Below are 20,749 nucleotides of genomic sequence, written 5' to 3'. Positions count from 1 at the left end.
CAGTCCTGGGATTTCTGCTGGAAATACTGGGAATGAAAGACTCTCTATACTGGAATCCTAGAAAGGTAAATGTTGCTTAGACTTGTTAGGGGTCTTTTTTGGTGCCAGAAAGGATAAAGCCCAAAGAAACAGATAAAAGGAGAATTGGGAGATGACATCATTTGAAGCCCTCGATGCAGCTATGCCTGAGGCTAGACCTACCTCTGATCATTTCAGTTACACGGAGCTACTGATTTCCCTTTTCGTGAGTCAGTTCCAGTTGTGTTTCTATCACTTGCAACTCAAACAGTCCTGCAACTACACGACTCTCTGGGCAGGTGGTAGGAAAGTGGGAAGTATAAACAATACAAAGTCAGCTTTTTCATTAACAAACTGTTATTGAACACTAAGCACGGACCTCTCTGAGCCTCGGATGCCACGCTGAATGATGGTGATCATGTCTCCCAACTTCACAGTGTGAACAGGCGAGTTGCTGCACCCTCCCGTGATCTCTGTTATCTTTAACACGTTAAGGCCAAGAACAGCAGGAATCCCACAGCCCTGGGAGAGACCCTGCTGTCAGGGACGCCTGTGCGGAGCTCACCCACACCCGAGCCTCTGGCTGGAGCCTGCAGAGCTGCCCCACGACCCCTCCCACTTCCCAAGGGCCCAGCCCAGGGAGGCAGCCACAAGGAGCTCCCCACCATGACTGGGGTCTGGACAGAGCGGTGTGCCTGGCACCTCTGAGGGACAGGGTCACTTTGTTACTCCTCACTTCAGACTCTGCTGTGCCACAGTTGAGGACGGACACAAGTGACGTGGCAGAGTCGACCACAGTGGGGACAGGGAGTGGTGGCTACCGCAGGCTCCAGCCAGACCCCAGCTGGACTCTTGGGCTGAATCTTCCCTCTTCTGCTTCCTGACTCTATGGCCTGGGGCAAGTTTCTTAACCTCCCCGTGCCTCAGTTACTTCATCTGTGAAATGGGGTGATTAATGTACCTCATTTATCCAGGTTGTGTAACGCAGGCCACCCTGCAAGGCACGAGTCCTCAGATCAGGTTCCCCTGCATCATTTTCGCGTGAGTGCACATGATGACGTCAGGCCTTACAGGGAGTGTGTAAGGTCACATGGGGGACGGAGGGGAGTGAGAGTCCCTAAGCGCATAACTACTCAGAACACCGGTTCATCCGCCTGGCAGACGGCAAGTTTCTGGAAAGGGCCCAGTGAACAGGAGGCGCAGCAGCACGCCAGAAACCAAGCTCGCTGCCCGTGGATGGGACCAGCAAGCCAGCCAGGAGCAGGAAGTCGGAGCTGGCTTGGGACAGCAAGAGGGCAGGGCTCTGCCCCGGAGGTCAGACAGAGGCCCAGTCACCTTGGAGAGGTGGTCACACAGGGCCCCAGGGCCCCTGGGGAAGTCCCCAATGCCTACCCCGCATGCAGAGAGGGGAGGGGGCTGCTGGTCATTTCAAACATCCGGGCAGCTGCCCAAACACACAATCAAACCTCCTTGAACCAGGTCCGAGCTAGCTGCTACAGGGCCCAGGTAATAGAAATTTTGGCTTAGATTTGAGACAAAGCAGCAGACGAGGAGAAGACTTGCTGATGCAAAGGATTCTTATTTTCTTTAACTCAAGCTGCAGGGGAAGTTGTGGGGCCAGGTACCACCACCAGTCCTAGGGGCCTCAGGTTGAGTTAGGTCCCGGAAGCTCTACAGAAGCCCACTTCCAAAAAGGGAGCTGTCTGGTCTCCATCCGCCCTGCTAACCAAGGTGGGGAAGCAGAAAGGTATTTCAGGAAATTTTCAGTGACACTGGAAACACAGAGTTCTGGGGTCTAATTCTCTAAGGAGGACTGTGTTTTGGGCAGGAGCGTGTTTTATCTACGACTGGCCCCCTGATACTTAAGAAGGATTCTGGGCCAGGCCAGTGCACCATAATTACCTGCAGAAGAAATGAACAAAAGAAGTTCAGGGGCCCTACCATGCTCGACGATTCTGGAGACGGAAAGGCAAACTGTCCATTTGTTTATAGAGATACAGTGACCAGGCGACACAAAGGACGAGGGCAGGTGTAAAACCAAACAAACTCGTCTTACATCAGGAGACCCGGGGGCCAGGGGCGGTGGGATCCGCAGCCACTCAGCCAGGGAACCGACCGCACTGTGAGCCGCAAGACAAGAGCCAATGGTGAGGGGCCAAACCAGGGCGGACACACTCCGCGCTGGGAGTTCTTTTCTCCTCCCTCGCCAGCCCTAAACTTCCAGAACCGAGAGCATCCCAGTTAGAAGAAAGCCCCCTCTCCTCCCTCCTAGACTTGACGCTTCCGTGGGAAGTTCCTGCCATGAATGCCACACTCCATGCCTCTCTCTGCTCCTCAGTAACCAAGTGACTGGTGGGGTGGGAGAAGCTGTCAGGCTCGTGTGTGTGGCTCCCTCTTGTAAGCTCCTCCTTCAGATCGGCCTGCCTGCAAGGTGCGTGCATTTTCACATTTTCTACACGTTTTCGCCCAGGCCTGTGGCTGTGCAGCCTGAGAACGGAGTACAATGCAGAGGTGTGGGATGAGGGGGCCCGCAGGGCAGCACCCTGGCCACACTCTCCACCTGTCCTGTTCCCGCCTCTTTCAATGGGTTCCAAATTCCAGAAGGAAACAGGAATATATTTGCGGACCCCTCAAAACCCCAACAATTACAGGTGGGGCTGCAGGTGTTCTCCAGGTGCTGCCTCGCTGGCCAGGTGAGGCTCATCCAAGGGTCCACCAATCAATCGACCAGCCAGATCGGATTTCTCCTGAGATCCTGAGGCAGACAGGTGTGTATGCCCTCTGGTCCCCGCCCCCACAGAGGTTACAGTTCAGGAGGAGTGCCCAGGGTGACAAGAATGCTCACACAGGACCTGGTCTCAGCTACAACGGTGCTTCAGATGACCCTCGTCCATGGCAATGCAAGGACAAAGCAAGGACGAAGCACAGAGGGGCTGGAATGAACAAGGAAGGTTTGCAGAAGGGTTGGGGCCCAGGACAGGGTGGAACTTGGACTTAGGACAGGGTGCAGAGATAACAGGGGTGAGAAGGCGAGGGGTGGGAGGCTGCTGGTTCAGGGGACAGTGAGGAGACCCTGAATGCCTAGACATGAGTCAGAGAGGGCTTGTCAATCTTTCATGGTTCCCAGCACCAAACCCAGGCCAGCGCAGGTACCCAACACCGGCCAAGTGGACAGACCAGGAGCCTTGCTGGATCTGGACAAGGGTTGAGGGAGGGCATCCTTCTGGCTCCAGGTAAGAGTTCTAGACAGAAAAACCCTCCTCCAGAATGGAAGCACCAGGAAGGCGGGGCTGGTTTGGCTCAGCTTGTCAGTGCTGGGCACCCAGTCGGGGCCTGATGAGTGCGCATTCAGTGGTGATTAAGTGAACAAACGGGCAGATGTGATTTAATAAAATGTGCTCAGCTGCAAACTGAGTTGTGGATCAGCCTGACCATTAATACAAGCCTGGAGACATGAATGAGCTAGGAGTGAGAGCAGGGCGAGAAGGTCAATGTGATTAGAGAAGGTAGAAGGGGGTCAGGGGTCAAGGGCCAGGGAGGTGACGCCTTAGCTGTTGGGAGGGCGGGGATGGGATGGGGGAGGATCACTTTCCATATGGCAAAAGCAGCTGAGTGTGGCTGGCACAGCTGAGTAGCTAGAAGCCACTGGGGTACAGATAGGGTGACCAACTGTCCTGGGTCACCTGGAACTGAGGAGTTTCCCAGGCTGTGGGACTTTCAGTGCTGAAACCAGGAAAATTCTGGGCAAACCAGGACGAGCTGGTCAGCCCGAGGCACAAGTCTGCCCTCACTAGCATCCCAGAGAGAACAAGATCACTGGTGGTACCAACCCCATCTATAAGGTGCTTCAGAATGTGCAAAGCACTTCCAGATCCAAGGGCTCGGGTAAAGCAACCACAAATCTGTAAGCTAAGCTGGGCTGGCACTATGGACCTCATTTCATAGAACAGGGGAACTGAGGCTCAGAGGTGAGTGACTTGCACAAGGACGGTCCCACGGTGGGTAAGTGGCACAGCCAGCCTGATGCTCTTGCCTCCACCTCCCCTGCTTTCTGTTCACACTGGGAAGACACAAAATAGACAAGAGCTGTCCGCTGAGCGCAGCTGTGGGCTGTGCCGACTCCTCCCGGCTGATGGACGCCAGAGGAAGCAGCAGAGGCCCTGTCCCCAAGGGAGGACCTGGGGGCCCCAGGGAAACAGGCCCATCTGGCCCTCTGCTCTTCTGAGGTCCTGGCATAGGGCGAGCAGGCGGCCACCACCTGGGATGTTGGGAGAGGGGATGGGGGGTTGCTGCTGCTGTGTTTGCCTCCCCCGTAACATCTCCAGTACGGCCACCCCTCGGGTAAGGCCAGGATCCCCAGAGGGCCCTGTGGAAGCAGATGGATCATCCTGCCACACACCCAGCACTGCCTGAGTGTGGAAGGGTCTTGGCAGCTCTTGGCAGCTGGCGAGAACAGCTCAGGGTATGGGGGAAAGGGGAGAGGGAAGGGGGAGAGGGAGGAGAAGACAGAAAAGAGGATTTGGGGGGAAATTTAAGTGGAAGGAGCTTCCTAGAGCATCTTGCTCAGTGACTGGTTTCAAACCGAGCTGCATCCGCCTCACCGTGGGGGCTCTGGGCCCACCTCCAGTTTCTGATTCTGCAGGTCTGGGAGGGGCTGAGAATTCGCAGCTCTAACAAGCTCTCAGGTAAGGCTGATGTTGCTGATCTTGGGACCCCATCTTGAGAACCACTGGCCTGGCGCATGTGGTTATAGGGGGTGCCCACAAGGGCACTGATGGGCCACTGGAAGCTGGGAAGACTCTCGGAAGTAAAGATGGAAGGTGCTGGAAGCCTTGGTCCTCAAACTTCAGAGAGGGTCAGAATCACCTGGGGGTGGAGGTAACTTGTTTAAAATGCAGATTCCCGGGCCCATCCCCAAATATTTTTGACTGTCCAGGTCTGGCAGGGGGTCCAGGAACTTAAAAACCACAAGATCTGAGTGATTCTGACGCAGGCAGTGCAAGGGCCACACGGAGAAGCATGGCAGCCCCAGAGGGCAAGCATGGTGGAAAAAGACCTATCTCAGGCTTCACAAGCTGTGACGGGCATAGAAACATCTGTAGTATCGTGTCCTGACTCAGGGCCAGCTGCACCATCCAATACAATGGCCACTAGCCACGTGTGGCCTTTTATAATTAAATAAACTTTGAAATTCAGCTCTTCTGTCATACTAGCTACATTTTAAATCCAGTGGCTACCATATAGGACAGCACAGATACAGAACACTTCCATCTGTGCAGAAAGTTCTATCAGACAGCTCTGGCCTGGAGAGATCACACGTGTCTGCCTCCACTTCCCCTTCTATAAAAAGGGGCTCCTCTTGGGTCCTTCCCAGGGTGCAGAGGAGAGGAAAGACTCCACCCAGGGCAGATGTTTCTACCCCACACCTAGAAACCCCCCGTGCTCAATGGTGGGAGGAGGCACCAGCTTGGTGGGGGCGGCATTCACGTCCGCCCCAGAACCCAGGAGGAAGGAGCCTCTGTCTCTGCAGAAGGAGCATCAGGTGTGCAAGTTTCCCCCCTGGTTGGCTGCTAGTGCAGCCAGAGGGCCTCAAGGGAGCACAGGAAGGTGAGGGCTGTGGAAATGAGGACATGTCCCAGTGCAAGCCCCCCCGGCCAGGCGAGGTTTAAGGAAATGCCACAGGGGGCTGCCCGGCAGGGATGGAGGAAGGCTGCCGTGAGATCAGCAATGACCATCAGCCTCAGTCAGATGTTGGAAGCCAACAGGCAGCAGGGAGTACTCAGGGTGTGCAGGTGGCTACAGTCTTGGACTGCAAAGTCATAGACCCAACTGGTCCGGCCCCACAGCCCCTAACCTGAAAGGAGAGATGGAGGCAGCACCTGGTGGCCAGGATGGGGGTAGCTGAGCACTTAGACGGGATGCTGGCATCAGCCCCCATCATCACCCCAGGCTGACGGACTCTTCTCCACACTCTCCACACTCCACACCCACACGAGACCCTGACGGTGCACACCCAGAAGGAGATGCTATCTCCCTGCAGTTCTCAGCATCAGTTGCCCTTCTGCCCAAGGCAGATCCCCAGGCAACAGGTAGTTCTTAAGCTTATTCTTCATGTATGCTGTGCAAAACAAACTAGTAAAAGTCTGAGCCATTCCTCTTCAAAAAAAGCTACATCAAACCCACCAACCACACAAAAAGGATGTGTTTAACACATCACAGTGGCAGAGGCACTAACAATATGCTGGTTTTAATCACAGAAAAAAGATAACTGAATTTATTTCTTCCCCAAATCTTCCCAGCACACCTGTGAAGTGGTCATGTTCTAAAGGAAGGAAGTAAAAGAAACAGAGGATAAATAAAGTAGGGAGGACAGGGGATCTCTGTAGGTGGTCCCAGGACCATCAACGTAGGGACAGGGGTGGACAGTACGTTAAAAATGCAGGGTCCTGCAAACACTGTATGAAGTATCTAGAATAGGCAAATGCATATAGACAGAAAGTACGATGGTGGTTACCAGGGGTCGGGGTGGGGACAGAGAGTTAAATTTAATGGGTACAGTTTCAGTTTGGGATGATGAAAAATTTCTGGAAATGGATAGTGGTGATGGGTGCACAACACTGTGAATGCATTTAATGCCACTGAATTGTACACCTAAAAATGGTTAAAATGGTTAATTTCATGTTATGTATATTTTACCAGAAAAAAAAAAAGGGCAGGGTCCTGAACTCCCCCCTTGGACCTACTGAGTCAATCTCAGAGGTGGGTCCTAGAATCTGCATTCGAGCCTATTGACCGTGGGATTCAGCCCTTTGCTGGTCTCCCATGCAGGGGAGGGCCACAGACAGAGCCTTCCCACCCACCACCCAGGCCCCTTGGCTTCCCACCCCGAAGGAGTTGAGAAAGTCCTACAGGATACGACACGATGGAAATTCTCCCACTCGGCTCTCCACCGCACTGTTGACGCAGGTGAGAGATGCCAAGAGGAAGCACAGACAAGCAGCTCGACCAAACACGTCCGCCACGTGCACGGCATTCGGGACGGCATTCGGGCCAACAACAAAAGGGATCCAAGTGGGGCATGGGGGTGGGGAGCCTGGAAGAGAAGGCTCCAACGGTGGGGTTGGTGCCAATCTAAAGAATCTGGATGAACCACGGGTCAAGAGTGGGGTCTCCTCTGTCTCCTCAGCACCCAGCCCAGTGCCTGGCTCCTCGGAGGAGCGCAAGGAAGAAGGAATACTGGTTGAATGACAGGCTTGGGAACGCTAGTGGCAGCCTGGGGTGCGGAGCCGGGCGTCTGAATAAAGACAAAGCCACACTCTGTCCACTTTCTCACCACCGCAGTCTTATGAGAGCACAAGACAGAAATGCATATGCCTCCTTCTAAGGGGTTCTGAGAGCATGTGTGCTGGCGTGGTGGAGGAGACTGGATTAGAAAAGGAAACAGTGGGATGTCCAGTACCTACTGTCCACTTCGGGACACCCACAGGAGCGAGAAGGATGCTGCTAAGGAGTACGTCAGGACGCAGCGGGTAACCCAGAGTACACGGCCCCCCTAGTTTCTTACTCCAAAATTAACCCAGTCCCAGAAAGGCAAATGGCAGAGGTTCTCAAAGTATGGTCTACAGAACCTCTATATCAAAAATCACCCAGGGCACTTGATAAAAATACAGATTCCCGGGCCCCTCGGACAGAATCAGAATGGAGAAGGGGAGCCTGAGAATTTGCATGCTGGCAAGCACCTCAGACCACTGGGATCCCCAAAGTCTGAGACCCCCTTTAATGGGTCAGAGGGAGTTAGGGCAGAGGGTAAAGAGGGAAAACCCCAGTGTTGCCAAGACACCCATGCGCTTTTGTAAGTTTTCACACTGACCCTGGAAACCACCCTACAGGACGTCTTGGAGTATGGACGATTCCTCGCTCTGGGCCTATTTCCTCACTCTGTAGAGAGAGTGAATTGACCCCATCCCTGCCTAGGTGTCCCTCTCGGGACTCTGCGTTCTAGGTTCCCAAACAGCCAGGGTCGGACCTCCCGTCAGGGGCCAGCTGGCTGGGACAGAGGGGCAGGGTAGAGTCTCCAGGAGCCGAGGGAGCAACCTAGGCCCCAGAGGCACCCCCTCCCCACTGCCTCTGGCTGATTGGAAGCCAGCGTGCTGAAGATGCCAGATTAGAATACCCCGAAACTCCTGGCATCGCAGCCTCTGCCCAGTGTGCTGGCAGCCCTCAGGGAATCGTCAGCTGATGAAGGAAACCACAGGGGAGAAGCCCTAGGCCTGGGGCAGGTGGCATGGAGGCCTGGAACAGCCACTTACTACAACCTGTGTCACCTCTGTAAGCCTCAACAGCGTCTCTGTAAGACAGGGAGAATGCAGGTGTTTTCCAGGGGCGGGGGAAGGTAACAGGAACGCGTGGCTCCTGCTCAGCCCCCAGTATATGACTTTTTTTTTTTTTTTTGTGGGGAATATTGGCCCTGAGCTAACATCTGCCAATCCTCCTCTTTTTTTTTTTTTTTTTTTTGCTGAGGAAGACTGGCTCTGGACTAACATCCATGCCCATCTTCCTCCACTTTATATGGGACACCGCCACAGCGTGGCTTGCCAAGTGGTGCGTCGGTGTGCGCCCAGGATCCGAATCGGCGAACCTCGGGCTGCCAGCAGCGGAATGCGTGCACTTAACCGTTTCCGGCCCCTAAATGACTCTTCATCATGAATAGGACCTTACCCAACGGAAATACATATTCTTCCCTGCCTGGGCGCACAGCACGTCAAAGTTAGGAGCGCACGGGCGAGGCTGAGCTTCGAGGTGAGGGAACCAAGCACACAGGCACCGGCAGCTGTTGTTTTTACTTCTCTCCAGGGCCCCAGGGAGAGCCTTCTGAAGCTTCCGTACAACTAAAAGGTCCTGAACACACTCAGTGCCGCTGATAAAGTTACAGCCCAAGCGAGCTGGGAGCCTGAGCCAGCCTCCAAATCCAAGCAGCAACAAAACACGAGGCCGCTGGGTCAGCCACCAGGGGGTGGGTGTCCGCCAAAGTGGTCCCCAAAGCCCAGCACGTGGACAGAGGACTCACACGGGGGGCGCCAACACCGAACCCACCAGCTCCCCTTCTCCTTAGCCCAGGCTTAGTGTCACCGAGTTCGGGGCTAGGACTCCAGGCGGGACACATCTACGTGTCACACCTCTCTGGATGTTAATTTCTTCCAAATTTGGGGTTGCTGCCGCACCTGCTGGCGAGGGCTCAGAGGAACTGCCACCAGCAGCGTCTTCTAACGGGCCTCTCTTGAAGGCATCCAAACAGCAGACAAGAGCGAGCCTGACGTCCCCACCTTCACAGTGGCTGCCGCAAGGGCATAGAGCGGGTGGTCCTTGCGAAGAGGAGGCAATCCTGACCTTTCCCTTCCCAGACCGGCACTCATCTGACACGCTCACCACGAAATGCATTTACGGAGAGCAAATTCATAAAAAATGACTACACACCCAGGCACACGCACACCGTGCAACCACTGCTTGCCATCCTTTCTGGGGTGTTGACAGTCCTCAGGGACTCACAGCAAACACGAGATCCCCATGGCGATTGTTCGGCTAGCTTTAACGATGTGTCAGGTGTGCTTATCTGCTGGGGCCCAAATCTGTGTACGCAGCAATGCACCTGATTTTCCACTTTTGTCAACTGGCCACATTATGGGTGAGAGAGGGGCTAACTCTGGGATCCCGTTTGCTATTTTCTGTGAGCCCCGTGCTCAGTGGCTCTTGAGATGATTAAAAGGGTTGAGTAAATTCTTCTTTCTGCAGAATGCTGGAGGGTCCTAGCAAATCGTCCAGTTAACTCAACTGGAATATTACAAAGAGCATAAACAGTGCGTAATGACTATTATGGAAACTTCCTGACCACTCAGAAGGGCAAATAAGCAGCTAGCAGTCCTTCAGACTCATCTGTCTCATCAAATCTCAATATTTCAAACTTCAAAAATTTCAAAAATTTTATACACACACACACACGCACACACACGCACACACACTCTCATACAAGTTCTTTGGACTCTGGATAAACGGGAATTCTCCTCCCCCTTATGGCACAGGTAGCATGAGGCCCCATGGGTATGAAGGATGCTAACCACACAGATGCCTGTCTAACAACCTTGAGGTGGGTAATACGATGCCATTTTATAGATGGGCAAACTGAGTCTCAGGACACTCAATAACTTGCTTGGGGACACATAGCCAGTAAGCAGCAGAGCTGGCAAATTCAAACCAGGGTGTGTTTGATTCCCAAGCTGATGCCTTGTACCCACTCCGGAGGTTCAGAAGGAAAGGTCAGTCCATCTCGCTGAACAGTCACACAAGGTGGTGGGTGCTGGGCCACAGGGGACGTCCTTTGGGAAACCAATCTGAATTTTTTTTCAAGAGCAGTGACTTTCACTCCTGTCTTCAGGGACAGCCAAGCCCCAGTTGTCTCTGTCCCACCCTGTTAGCCAAGGAAGCTCACACGAAGCCCTCGTGGTCCTAGTGGGTGGCTTTCTAAGAGCAACCCCAATTCCAACGTGGAGATTTCATCTCACCCCCAACCCGGCAGAAATCCTTTACAGGAGGGATAACACAAGCCGACCTACTGCTTAAACTGCTAAAGGCACAGAGATAAGCAAACGCTTAAGTTGCTTAAAACGAGGAATGTGAAGGAGAGGACAGATTTTTTTTTCTTAAGATAAAGATTTAAAGAAAAAACGGACCTGAAACTTAATGTGGGTCTACTTTCCTAAGATCCATACAAGGTCTTTCCACACTGCTCGGAGGTCTACAATCTGGAATCAAGTCCTGGCTGTGATTCCCTCGAGCTGTGTGATCTTGAGCAAGTTACTAAACTTTTCTGGGCCCCAGTTTCCCCATCTGTGGATGGGATTAGCAATTGCACCATCCCCCTGGGTTGCTGGAGGACTGATTAAGGCAATGCAGCCCATTTGGTTAGCACCGCACTGGGCCTGGAAGCCTGGGCAGGCTTCAGATGTGGACAAAGTGTCCAGTCTACAAACATAATAATTTACCAACAACTTTTAAAAAATGATGTGTTTCCTTTAACTGATCGGCAACACCCTCCTTGCGTCCCTCCTAGGGACTTGGCACCCATGCACCTCGCTCCATTCTGGAGGGCATTGACTGTCTCTCTCTGCCCACCCTACCTAAATACCAAATAGCATCCACTCCCATCACGCTTGCCCCTCACCTGGCATTATTTTTCTGCATAGCAATTGCCATCCCGACACATCCTGTGCCTATTTGCAGACTGGAAATCTCCTCCCACAGAACAGAAGCTTCATAGAAACAAGGGCTGTGGTTGTCTCCTTTGCTGCTCTCTCCCTGGCAGCTACAACAGTGCCTGGCAGGACTAGATGCTCAAGAAATGTGACTGAATGAACGGACAGCCAAAGAAGGAATAATTCACGTTCTCAGCCTGAGAACCCTCAGCGAGCAGCACCTGGCTCACTCTGCGGGGGCTCTGGAATGATCCCCCCTTAGATGGAGATATTCCCACGGCACCAACAGGGAAACTGAGTTTCAGAGTATCTCAAGGTCAAACAGATGTGGGGCAGAACCAGGTGCAGAGGGAGCAAGTGTCTACTTTCTGCATCGCCTGCTCTGGTCCCTTGTCCGTGTGCAAAGAAGCGTGACCTCCCCTGGAAGAGGCCCCGCTCTGGAGGCCAGAGCTGTCACCAGCACAGGGCCTGTCACACGAGCAATGTCAAGGTGTCCATGCCTCCATCCCGCCAAGCAAGCATCCCCTCTCCCTGTCCCCACATCTCTGAAAGTGCCAGTCCTCAGACTCTGTCACCCAAAAGGGCACCCCTTTCAGCCCCTTAAACTGAGCATCACCTTCAGCTGGGGACCAAAGACCTGAGATCCTGGGGTGAGTCACCTCACAGCCTGGCTAAAATGTTTATTTCAGCAGTACTGTCAGCTTGTGGTTCTCAGCCAGAAGAGTTCCCATTTGCCTCCCAGAGGAAAACCCCTCCCTTGTAACAGCCAATGGTCTGAGGAACCATGTCCACGACAGGCTGTCCATGATGCCTGGCGACCATGGAAGTTCTCAGAAACTACAGTCGGTCTTTAAGAGCCGGAGACCAGAAGAGGGTGAAGGGTGGTGGGGTAAAGAGAACTCAAATGTTCTGGTTTAGCTGCTGGCTTGATCCTATTTCACGCCAGTGATGTCATCTGTAAAGCTGGAAAGGAGATCTCCCATGCACACACAATGGACACATCATGAGGGCCGCCAGAATAACCACCACCCCCAGACCTCAGAGATAGGCGCTCCTTAGCTACAGCATGTCATTAGGATATTGTTATTATGAACACACAAATGGAGTCTATATAGACACAAAGTAAACAGATATATCTCCACTCAACCATCTTCTACATGTTTACATAATATCAACCTCCACGGGAACAACAGTCAGCCTGGATCACCGAAGTATTTCACAGACAAGACAAATGCCATCTTGACACAGTGCAGGAGGGTGGAGTTGGAGCAGATAGCATCACATCCTAGTGGGAAACTGAGTCAATGGGCACTGACAGGTGCCCCAGCAAGTGAAGCCGACGACTAACATTCATTAAGCACCAACTGTGAACTAGGCAAGGTGCTATGCAGACACCAGCTTTTGAATGATCCAAACGTTAGCTGACATTATTATTATCTCCACTTTACAGATGGGTAAACTGAGTCTCAGAAAGATCAAGCAACATGCCAAGCTCTCCCATTTGCACCAAGCACCAAGCTTTACACCAAGCTGTCTGGGACTCAGTCTGTGCAGCTGGGGAGGGGGTGGGACTGTCTCCAGCAGGCCCAGCCCCAAAGCCAAAGATCAGGGACTTGAGCTCCTTCCAGGGTTCAGCGTCCCTTTTCTAGACCCTTGGTAACCCAAGACCTCAGTTGCTCCAGGAAACCAACGGCAGCTCAGCTAATCAGAGCCAGCTGGTTGGCAGTCTCAGCTCCTAAGGCTAGAACTACAACTTCAGGATTCCGTCTCCTGGGGAGACCAACACAGGCAAGCTGGAATTAGGAGGCCTTGCTGCTGGCTTTTTCTCATAGGAAAGAAATAATTATTAGGTAAATAAGCCTGGTGTTTTCCGGCTGGTAAGCCTGCTGCCTGGGAGGAGCATTCTGGGGCCAACCCATAGACAAAATTGGAAATTCCACCAGTATGGCCTTAGGGCTGTGGGACCTTGGGCAAGTCGCTTAATCCCCAGCCTTATCTGTCCTCATCTTCATGGAGATGACACAGCCTCACACCCACGGTTGGGATAAGATTTTAAGAAGACACTGCATGTAAATTACAGCAACACAATAGGTATTCAAGAAATAATGAATAATCGTGTTGTGCCCTCCCCCGCCCCATTTTTCCTAGAAAAAGTATTCAAACTTCAAACCGATGATGACAGACCCTTCTCGGAAGCCCTCGTTTTCCACCTAAATTTCTTCCCACCCTAGACACAAGATCCAGGGGTTTCTGCGGTTTCACAACCTAAGTTGGGCGGGCGGGGGCGTGGGGGGGACCAGCCGAGACCAGAACAGAATGCAGTGGGCGCATCCGCTCGGAACATTTTAAGACTAAAACGCTGATCTCCACTTGGGTGGGATTAGGGTATGATACACATTAGACCACTGCATCTGTGTCTCCACCGCGGCAATTTCTTTCTGCATTAGTCGTTCAAGTGCAGAAGTCTCCCCGCTCCCGGCAAACGCGAGTCATCACTTTCCCCTCAGAGGGCCGGCGGGAAAGCAGCGCTCTCCTCGGCCCTTTATGGGGCCGCCAGGTGGGTTACAGGTGCGGTCACAGGGGGCCGCCCCAACTTCGCGCGGGGCTGGTCCCTTTCCCACGCTTCCCGAAACAGGCGCGGGGACGGCTGCGAGCTGGGTCTCCAGGCGCCCCGGGGTGGCAGGGCTCCGGCAGGCGTGGCCTCGACCTCCCCCTGCAGCCCCCAGGGGCTGGGGCCGGAAAGCCGCAGAGCCCGGAGACCCCCGCCCCCACCCGAAGAACTAACTCCGCGGCCCGCGCGTCTCCCCTGCACCCCGCCCCGCGCTCGGGGCTCCGCGCGCGGCCAGAACTTTGCCACCGGCGGCGTCCCGAGCCCGGCCCGGAGCGCCCCCGCGCGCCCGGCCCCGGCGGCTCCCCGGGCCTGCGGCCCCGCCGCCCGCGCGCACCTACCCGGCTGGCCGCGATCGCCATCCGCTCGAACCGAGGGCGCCCCGGCGCGGGGCCGATCCCCGGGCCCCAGCGCGTCCACGCCCGGCTCGCAGGCTGCGGGCCCCGGGGGGCGCGGCGGCCCGGCCCCCGCCCCGCAGGAAGGCGCCGGCTCGCCCTGCGCCGCGAGCTGGCGGACGCGCTCCCAGGTGCCCGCGTCGGCCGCCCGCATGCCGGAGCCGGGGGGCGCTGCCCGCGGCGGCGCGGGGGCTCCGACGGCGGGCGCCCGCTCACAGCCCCCAGGGCCGCCGCCGCATCGGGGCGCAGCCGAGCGCCGCCCCCGCCGCCCGCCCGGCCGGCCGCCCGCGCGCGACCAGGGCTCTCCGTCCGGCCGAGCGCCGGGCCGTCCGCGGGCGCCGCGCGCGAGGAACTCGGCCGCCGAGCCTCTCACGTGGGAACGACTCTCACTCCGCGGCTCCGCCTACCGCGCCTTCCGGGCTGGCGAGGGCCGCCCCCGCCCCGCCCCCGGCCCGCCCCGGCCCGCCCCGGCCCCCGCCCCGGCCCGCCGCGGCGCCCGGACTCGCCCGAAAGCCTCGGGGAGCGCCGCGGCGCCCCCTCGTGCGCCCGGCCGCCGGCCACTCGGCGCGTCCCCAACATGGTCATTCCTGGAGAAACTGAGGGTCAGAGCGATGGCCAGTGTCACCGGGGTCGGAAGTGACAGGACTGAGCCAGGTCTTTGAAAGCCCAAACGAGTGCATCAAGGGGCCGGCTGCCTGGCACCCCAGTTTGCATGTCTCTCCACTCTTCTGGCACCCTCGCGACAGCCTCGCTGAAGAGCTGAAGTCCCAGCAACTGGCCGAGAGGGGGCAGACAGAGCGGGCAGGGAAAAGGCGGTGCGCCCTGGGGCTTCACCTGCCCTCACCTGTACTCTGTGACCGACATTCTTTATAATACTGAGCGCGGTTGCTGTGCCGGAGAGGGGGGAGGCAAAACTGACATGGTCCGTATCCAGGAGGAGGCTGTGATCTCGTGAGCGGCCCTGTGTCTGCACCTCACTTCCTCAAGCCTCAGTTTCCCCATCTATAAAATGGGGTAACAGTAATTCCCACCTCCTCCATCATCAGGGCTGCTTGTGAACTCCTCTCTAAGGCAGCCATGTGGCAGGTGAGGTGACGCCCAGGGACGCCAGGGCCTGGACCTCGGGAGGGGGAGGGGGAGGGGGGCAGCCAAGCCCTGTAGGAGGTGATACCTTGGAGGGTCTGCAAATCTGAACCTGCCCCCTGTGGGTGCCCCAGTGGCTGGCTGGCAGTACTCACTGGCTGTAAAGTGAGTTTGCAGCTCTGAGCCCCCTTTGATCTGGGGATTATGATGCTCTTTGGAAGGACCAGTTATCCCCCTGAAGCCCCAGGAAGCGGGTCCGGTTTCCCCCCTATTGTAGACACAGGGGAGCCAAGGCTACATGGCCAGGTGAGGAGTCACACACTCTCGGTAGCGTCCCCAGCCTCCCCTTCCAGGCAGCATGCACCCCACCCTTCCCAGGCCTAGCTTAGTAACCTATGGCTCCCACTGGCTCAGGCCTGAGCTCTGGGAATTTCTAGGTCACTGGCATATGGCTCTCCAACAAGCTGTGGAAACCAAATTACTCCCCCCACCAAGTTTCTAAAATCTTTCATGCATCACTTTCCTGTCCATGGGCCAGGCACCCGGCCTCTCAGCCACCACTGTGGCCTGGCCACCATCCATCACCGCCTTCCTGCTTCCACCCCCCACATCTTCCTCACCCTCCCAATGACTGGGAAACTGGCCCAGCTGTGGAGTTCCCCAGGGCTGCCTCAGACTCCCTTCCCCTGTCTAACTGGAACCCTGGCTGCCCAGGGGAGGGCTGAGGGCTGCTGGTGCTCCCAGCTGGGGAGGAAAACTGCCCACAGGGTTAAACAGCCACAGCATTCTGGGGGAGGGACACTGACCCCACACCAAGTGAGAGCAGGTGTTGGGATCCCCCAGTTCCTCTGCCTTTGCTGGGACAGCAGGCAGAACAGAACAACAGGAAGATGGCTCTGAGCCCTGGTGTGTGGAGAAGCTGGGAATGTCCTTGCATTCTGGGGACATCTGGTCCAGGAGTCTCTGTCTCAGCTGCCCTCAGGGGCCCAGCCAGGGACATGAACCAGTGAGGTGGGCCGCGCAGAGATGGCTGTGGTTTGTTTTATAAGGGCACTGAGGTTGTATTCTTTTGCCCTAGACACTCTTTGCATATTAAACACTAGGAAGGCTCTTCACTTCCACAAAGAAACATGCTCTTTCCCATATTTCTTGAAGTACATGGAACTCTTGGTCAATCTTCCGTTTTCTCACTTGTGATACAGCCGTTCACTTTCCTCTTAACTGCATGACAAGAAGACAGCCGCACAGGCGTGAATATGTAGCACTCGTCACTTGCATTTGGTGTCAGGGAGATTTTAGGGAGTGGTGGGGACTGCGGCAAACAAGAGGCCAGCAGCCCCTGGAGAGGAGGCCATAGATTGTTGTCATGCAAGAATGTGGCTCTTGTGTTACCAGAGGTTCTAATTTTTTTTAGAGCTACTAGCAATGTGGATCTTTATGTAAAATCTAAGTTTGACATGTTGGCAACTCTTTAAAATTTAAGAAGAAGAAAGAGGAGAGGGATGAGGGAGAGGGAGAGGAGAAAGAACAAAGGAAACATATCTAGAAGTTTCTATCTAGCCCATTGGCCACCCGTGTTCATTTCACTGCTGCTCTCCTTGGTCCCCAACCTCTCAGAAGCCTGCACAAGCTTTCTACTTACATTTCAATAATCCAAGCTGTTCTCAAGCCCACAGCCCGGGGGAATTTCTGCTGCTCGCCTTACTCAGCAAAGATTGGCCTGGCTGCGTGTGTCTGTGTTTGTGTGTGTGTGTGTTCAGGTGTGTTCCCCACACTCAGGACCAGGACTTCACACGGCTGTTGGGCCCACCTTCCCTCTCTTTCTGGGGATTCTCAGACTGCCCAGGGCTCCCCCAGGCAGCTTCAGCCTCTTTGTCTCTCTGCTCAAGCTCTGCGAACAGGCAAGCCTCTGGCGGCAGCAGCGGCCTGCAGCCTTCCAGAAAACCATCTGCCTTAGGTCGGAGGCATTTCTTCCTTGAGGTATGTATCTGATTATGAGGACTTCTGGGCCCAGGAGATATTGCTGCTCAGTTCTGCAACCGGAGATCCAGGAGCCAGGAAGTGACAACCCAAGTGCCCTCAGCAACTTGGGCAGACCCTCCAGGATAACTCAGGGTGGGTTTTATTGGGGACTCCAATACAGGGCCAGCTTCTGAGTGCACAAGTTGTGCAGCTGCAGAGGGCGCATGCTCAGAAGGGCCCTGCACTTGGGTTAATGCTCTGCTATCGTCACCTTGAAATTCTTAATTATTTTTGAACTAGGGGCCTCGCACGTTCATTTCGCATTGGGATCCGCAAATTATGTAGCTGGTCCTACTCCCAGAAGATCTTCCCAGGCTCCCTGGGGGATGCTGGGAACTGATGTTGGAGACCGCAGGGCCTGGGAGTTGGCTCATTCTGTCCTTCTCTATGGCACGTCGTGTCCAGCCTCTGCAAGGCAGCAGGAAGGGAGGATTTGGGATGGGGAAAGGCGGTAGGGACTGTTCCCATCCATTCTCTGGACAGCTCATTAAGGTGCAGAGGCATAGTGGGAATTCCCAGGGGAAAGTGGACAGTCCGGGCAGGGGGAGGGGAAGATGCTCTGGTTCTGAGCTCTGAGGCCAGATAGTGTCCCCCTGACCCTGACCTCAGGCCGACAGGGCGCCACCAAAGAAAACACAAAGGAGGGATGCAAGAAGCCAGAGCAGTTCTCATTCACAGCGCCCCCTCATTCCCAGGGAACTTCCTTTAGATCACAGGAGAGAAGGACAAGATATATTTGACTTCAGGAACAAAGCCCAGAAACATTGTACTAAAAGACCCCACTATGTTTGAGATCTGCTTGAAGTTGAATATTTGAGCCCACTGGAATTTTTCAGGTATTTTTTTTTTATTGGCTGTGTTTTCAGTATGTGAAGAAGAGGTTTTACTGAGATCTTCCAGCCAACATTCTCCAACCTTCTCCACACACCTGGAGCTAAGACAAGGTAGCAACTCTGCATTCCTCGGAATCTGCACAGGTCTGCCAGTAACACCACCCTGAACTCCTGGCCACACTTCCCGGGAGTCTGGAGGCCTCAGTGGCAATGCCGGGGCCCCCAGCTTGTGTGTGACCATGGAAAAGGGCCTCTCTGTCCAGGCATCTGGGCACCCTCACTGGCCAAAGAAAATGAAAGGCTGGGTTAGCGGACGTGAGGAGGGCTTTCCAGCTCTGTCCACTATGGCTGAGTCGGTCATTTTATCCTTCTCATGGTCGTTGTGGGGGTATGTTGTGTGTGTGTTGCTAGGAGTGATAGCGAGTGCATTAGTTACCTATTGCTGCATAACAAATCACCGCAAACTCAGTGGCTTAAAACCACAAGGGTTGATTCTCTCTCAGTTTCTGGGGGTCAGGACTCCAGGGTGGCTGAGCTGGGTGCCTCTGGCCTCTCAGAGGCTATGGTCAACTCAAGGATCTATCTGGGGAGGACCTACTCCCAGGCTCATGCATGAGGCTCTGTGAAGATTCAATTCCTCGTGGGTCTTGGACTGAAAACCTCAGCCCGTCCTTGGCTGTTGGCCAGAGGCCGCCCTCAGTTCCTCGTCATAGAGCCATGTATCTACTCACTAAATGGCAGCGTGCCTCCCCCAGAGGGCTCCGAGAAAGCACAAGAGAGGGTGTGCACGAGACGGAAGCCACTGTCTCTGTGTAACCTAATCTTGGAAATGGCATCCATCACCTTTTTCCTGTTCCATTCATTAGAAGTGAGTCACTAGGTCCCACCCACAGTGGACGGGAGGGATTACAAGAAGGTGTGAATACCAGGGGGCAGGGGCCACTGAGGGCCATCTTGGAGGCTGCCCACCCCTGGAGGCTGGGGACACATGCTCTGGAGGCAGAGGGACCAGGTCTCAAGTCTTGGCTCTGACACTCACTAGTGTATGATCTTGGACAAACGATTTCACCCCGGAAGCCTCAGGTTCCTCACCTGTAAAATGGAGAGGATCAGGGCTTCTACCTAGTAGGGTTGTGGGGGAGGTTTCAGTGACAAGAGGCACAGGCAGAGCTCTGAGAGGTGCCTGGCACAGGGTAAACCCTCAACAACTGGGCTCGAGGGACACTGCTGGAGGAGGCTGGAGTGACATGCCCATTGCTTCTAAGCCAGACAAGCACTGCCTGCTATCTCCACTGAGATCTGCAGCCTTCAGTCCATTTCAGGGACTCCAAAGGGACTTGGAAGTCCTTTGGCAGGCCCTGGGATGCCTTTGTGGCCGAGGCCGCCAGCCGGGACAGTGCTGATCTTCCCTTGGCCTTCCCAGTAGGACTCTGGCGCACAGGTGCAGCAGGAGGATTAGGCTGGGATTTTCCTCCAGACCCACTTAGACCTCTGCTCTTGGGGGACGAGGATTGTACCCGAGGTGCATCCTGCCATCTGTCCTGGCGAGGTCTTCCTGGCTGGAGACTTTTGTGGGCCTGTCACAGGCTCACTGGCACCCTGCGACGATCTTCCTGGGGCCCCCAATGACCTGGTAAAGATCCCGATCCCTTCTGGGGGCTTCCAAAGGACCTGCCTGGAGGCAGAGGCTTAGCCCAGTCCTCGGGCAGAGCTGGGCATTAGAGCGTTTCCCAGAGTGCAGCTGGCCTCCGTGCCCTGCCTGTCGGACTGTCTTGGCTCTCAAGTTAGATTCTCAACTGCAACAAAAGGAAAAAGTCCTTCCTTATCCTTCATGCCAAGCAGGGAGGTTTCTGCAGGAAGTTAAAATGTTGCAGCTCATTCAGAATAAGAACAATAACATCAAAAATACTATGACTTATAATAATAATACTGGCAAACTTTTACACAGCCCTTCCTATACGTGCCAGGCACTGTTCTAAGAACTTTACGCATTCATTTAATCCTCCCAACAACCCCGAGAGGTACTATTATTATCATCCCCATTTTACAGATGAGGAAACAGACACAGAGAAGTCAAGTCACTTACCCAAAGGCACACAGCCAGTGAGACTACACCAAGCTTATGTAGTCTGGCTGCAGAGTCCATGCTGATGACCACGAGGCTACCTTGGCAACAGGTGTCACTGATTGAGCACTCACCTCACCCCAGGTGCTGTCCTTTCTAGCTCCCTCAACCCTCCAAACCACACTGTCCCCATGTCCCAGAGGAGAAAACTGAGGTTTAGGGAGACAAAGGGACCTATCCAAGATGATGTGGCTGGTCAATGCAGCTTTGGGGATCTAACCCTCAGACGTGAGGGGTGTTGTCTGGGGACGTGCCTGCCTGTGGGCAGGGTGGAATAGTCAACCGTCCTCTATTACCCCCTGAAGAGAGGACTCAGGGAATCCTCAGCGGGGCACTGGGCAGCTGTGCGGGATGGGGCCTCTGCTGCCCCCGGTGGCCACTGGTGGTACTTCACCTTCCCCAACTGGGGCCCTGTAACT

At 54.9% G+C, this 20,749-nt stretch overlaps 1 protein-coding gene across 3 annotated transcripts in view; it reads right to left on the bottom strand.

Moving 5' to 3' along the window:
- Positions 1-20,749, bottom strand: part of KAZN (kazrin, periplakin interacting protein) — a 447,423-nt gene that overhangs the window by 142,018 nt on the left and 284,656 nt on the right. Inside the window, exon 1 of one of the 3 annotated variants that reach the window (XM_058552950.1) lies at positions 14,214-14,573. The exons of the other annotated variants lie outside the window; for them this stretch is intronic. Coding sequence (XP_058408933.1) covers positions 14,214-14,421 — 208 coding nt within the window. The 5' untranslated portion in view covers positions 14,422-14,573. Of the gene's footprint in view, positions 1-14,213; positions 14,574-20,749 lie in introns of those variants that run through there. 3 annotated transcript variants of the gene reach the window in all.

The sequence above is a fragment of the Diceros bicornis genome, chromosome 13 (assembly GCF_020826845.1).
Source record: "Diceros bicornis minor isolate mBicDic1 chromosome 13, mDicBic1.mat.cur, whole genome shotgun sequence".
Taxonomy (NCBI): Eukaryota; Metazoa; Chordata; class Mammalia; order Perissodactyla; family Rhinocerotidae; genus Diceros; species Diceros bicornis.
Note: the sequence above shows the minus strand (reverse complement) of the source record. Positions and strands in the feature narration are given on the sequence as shown.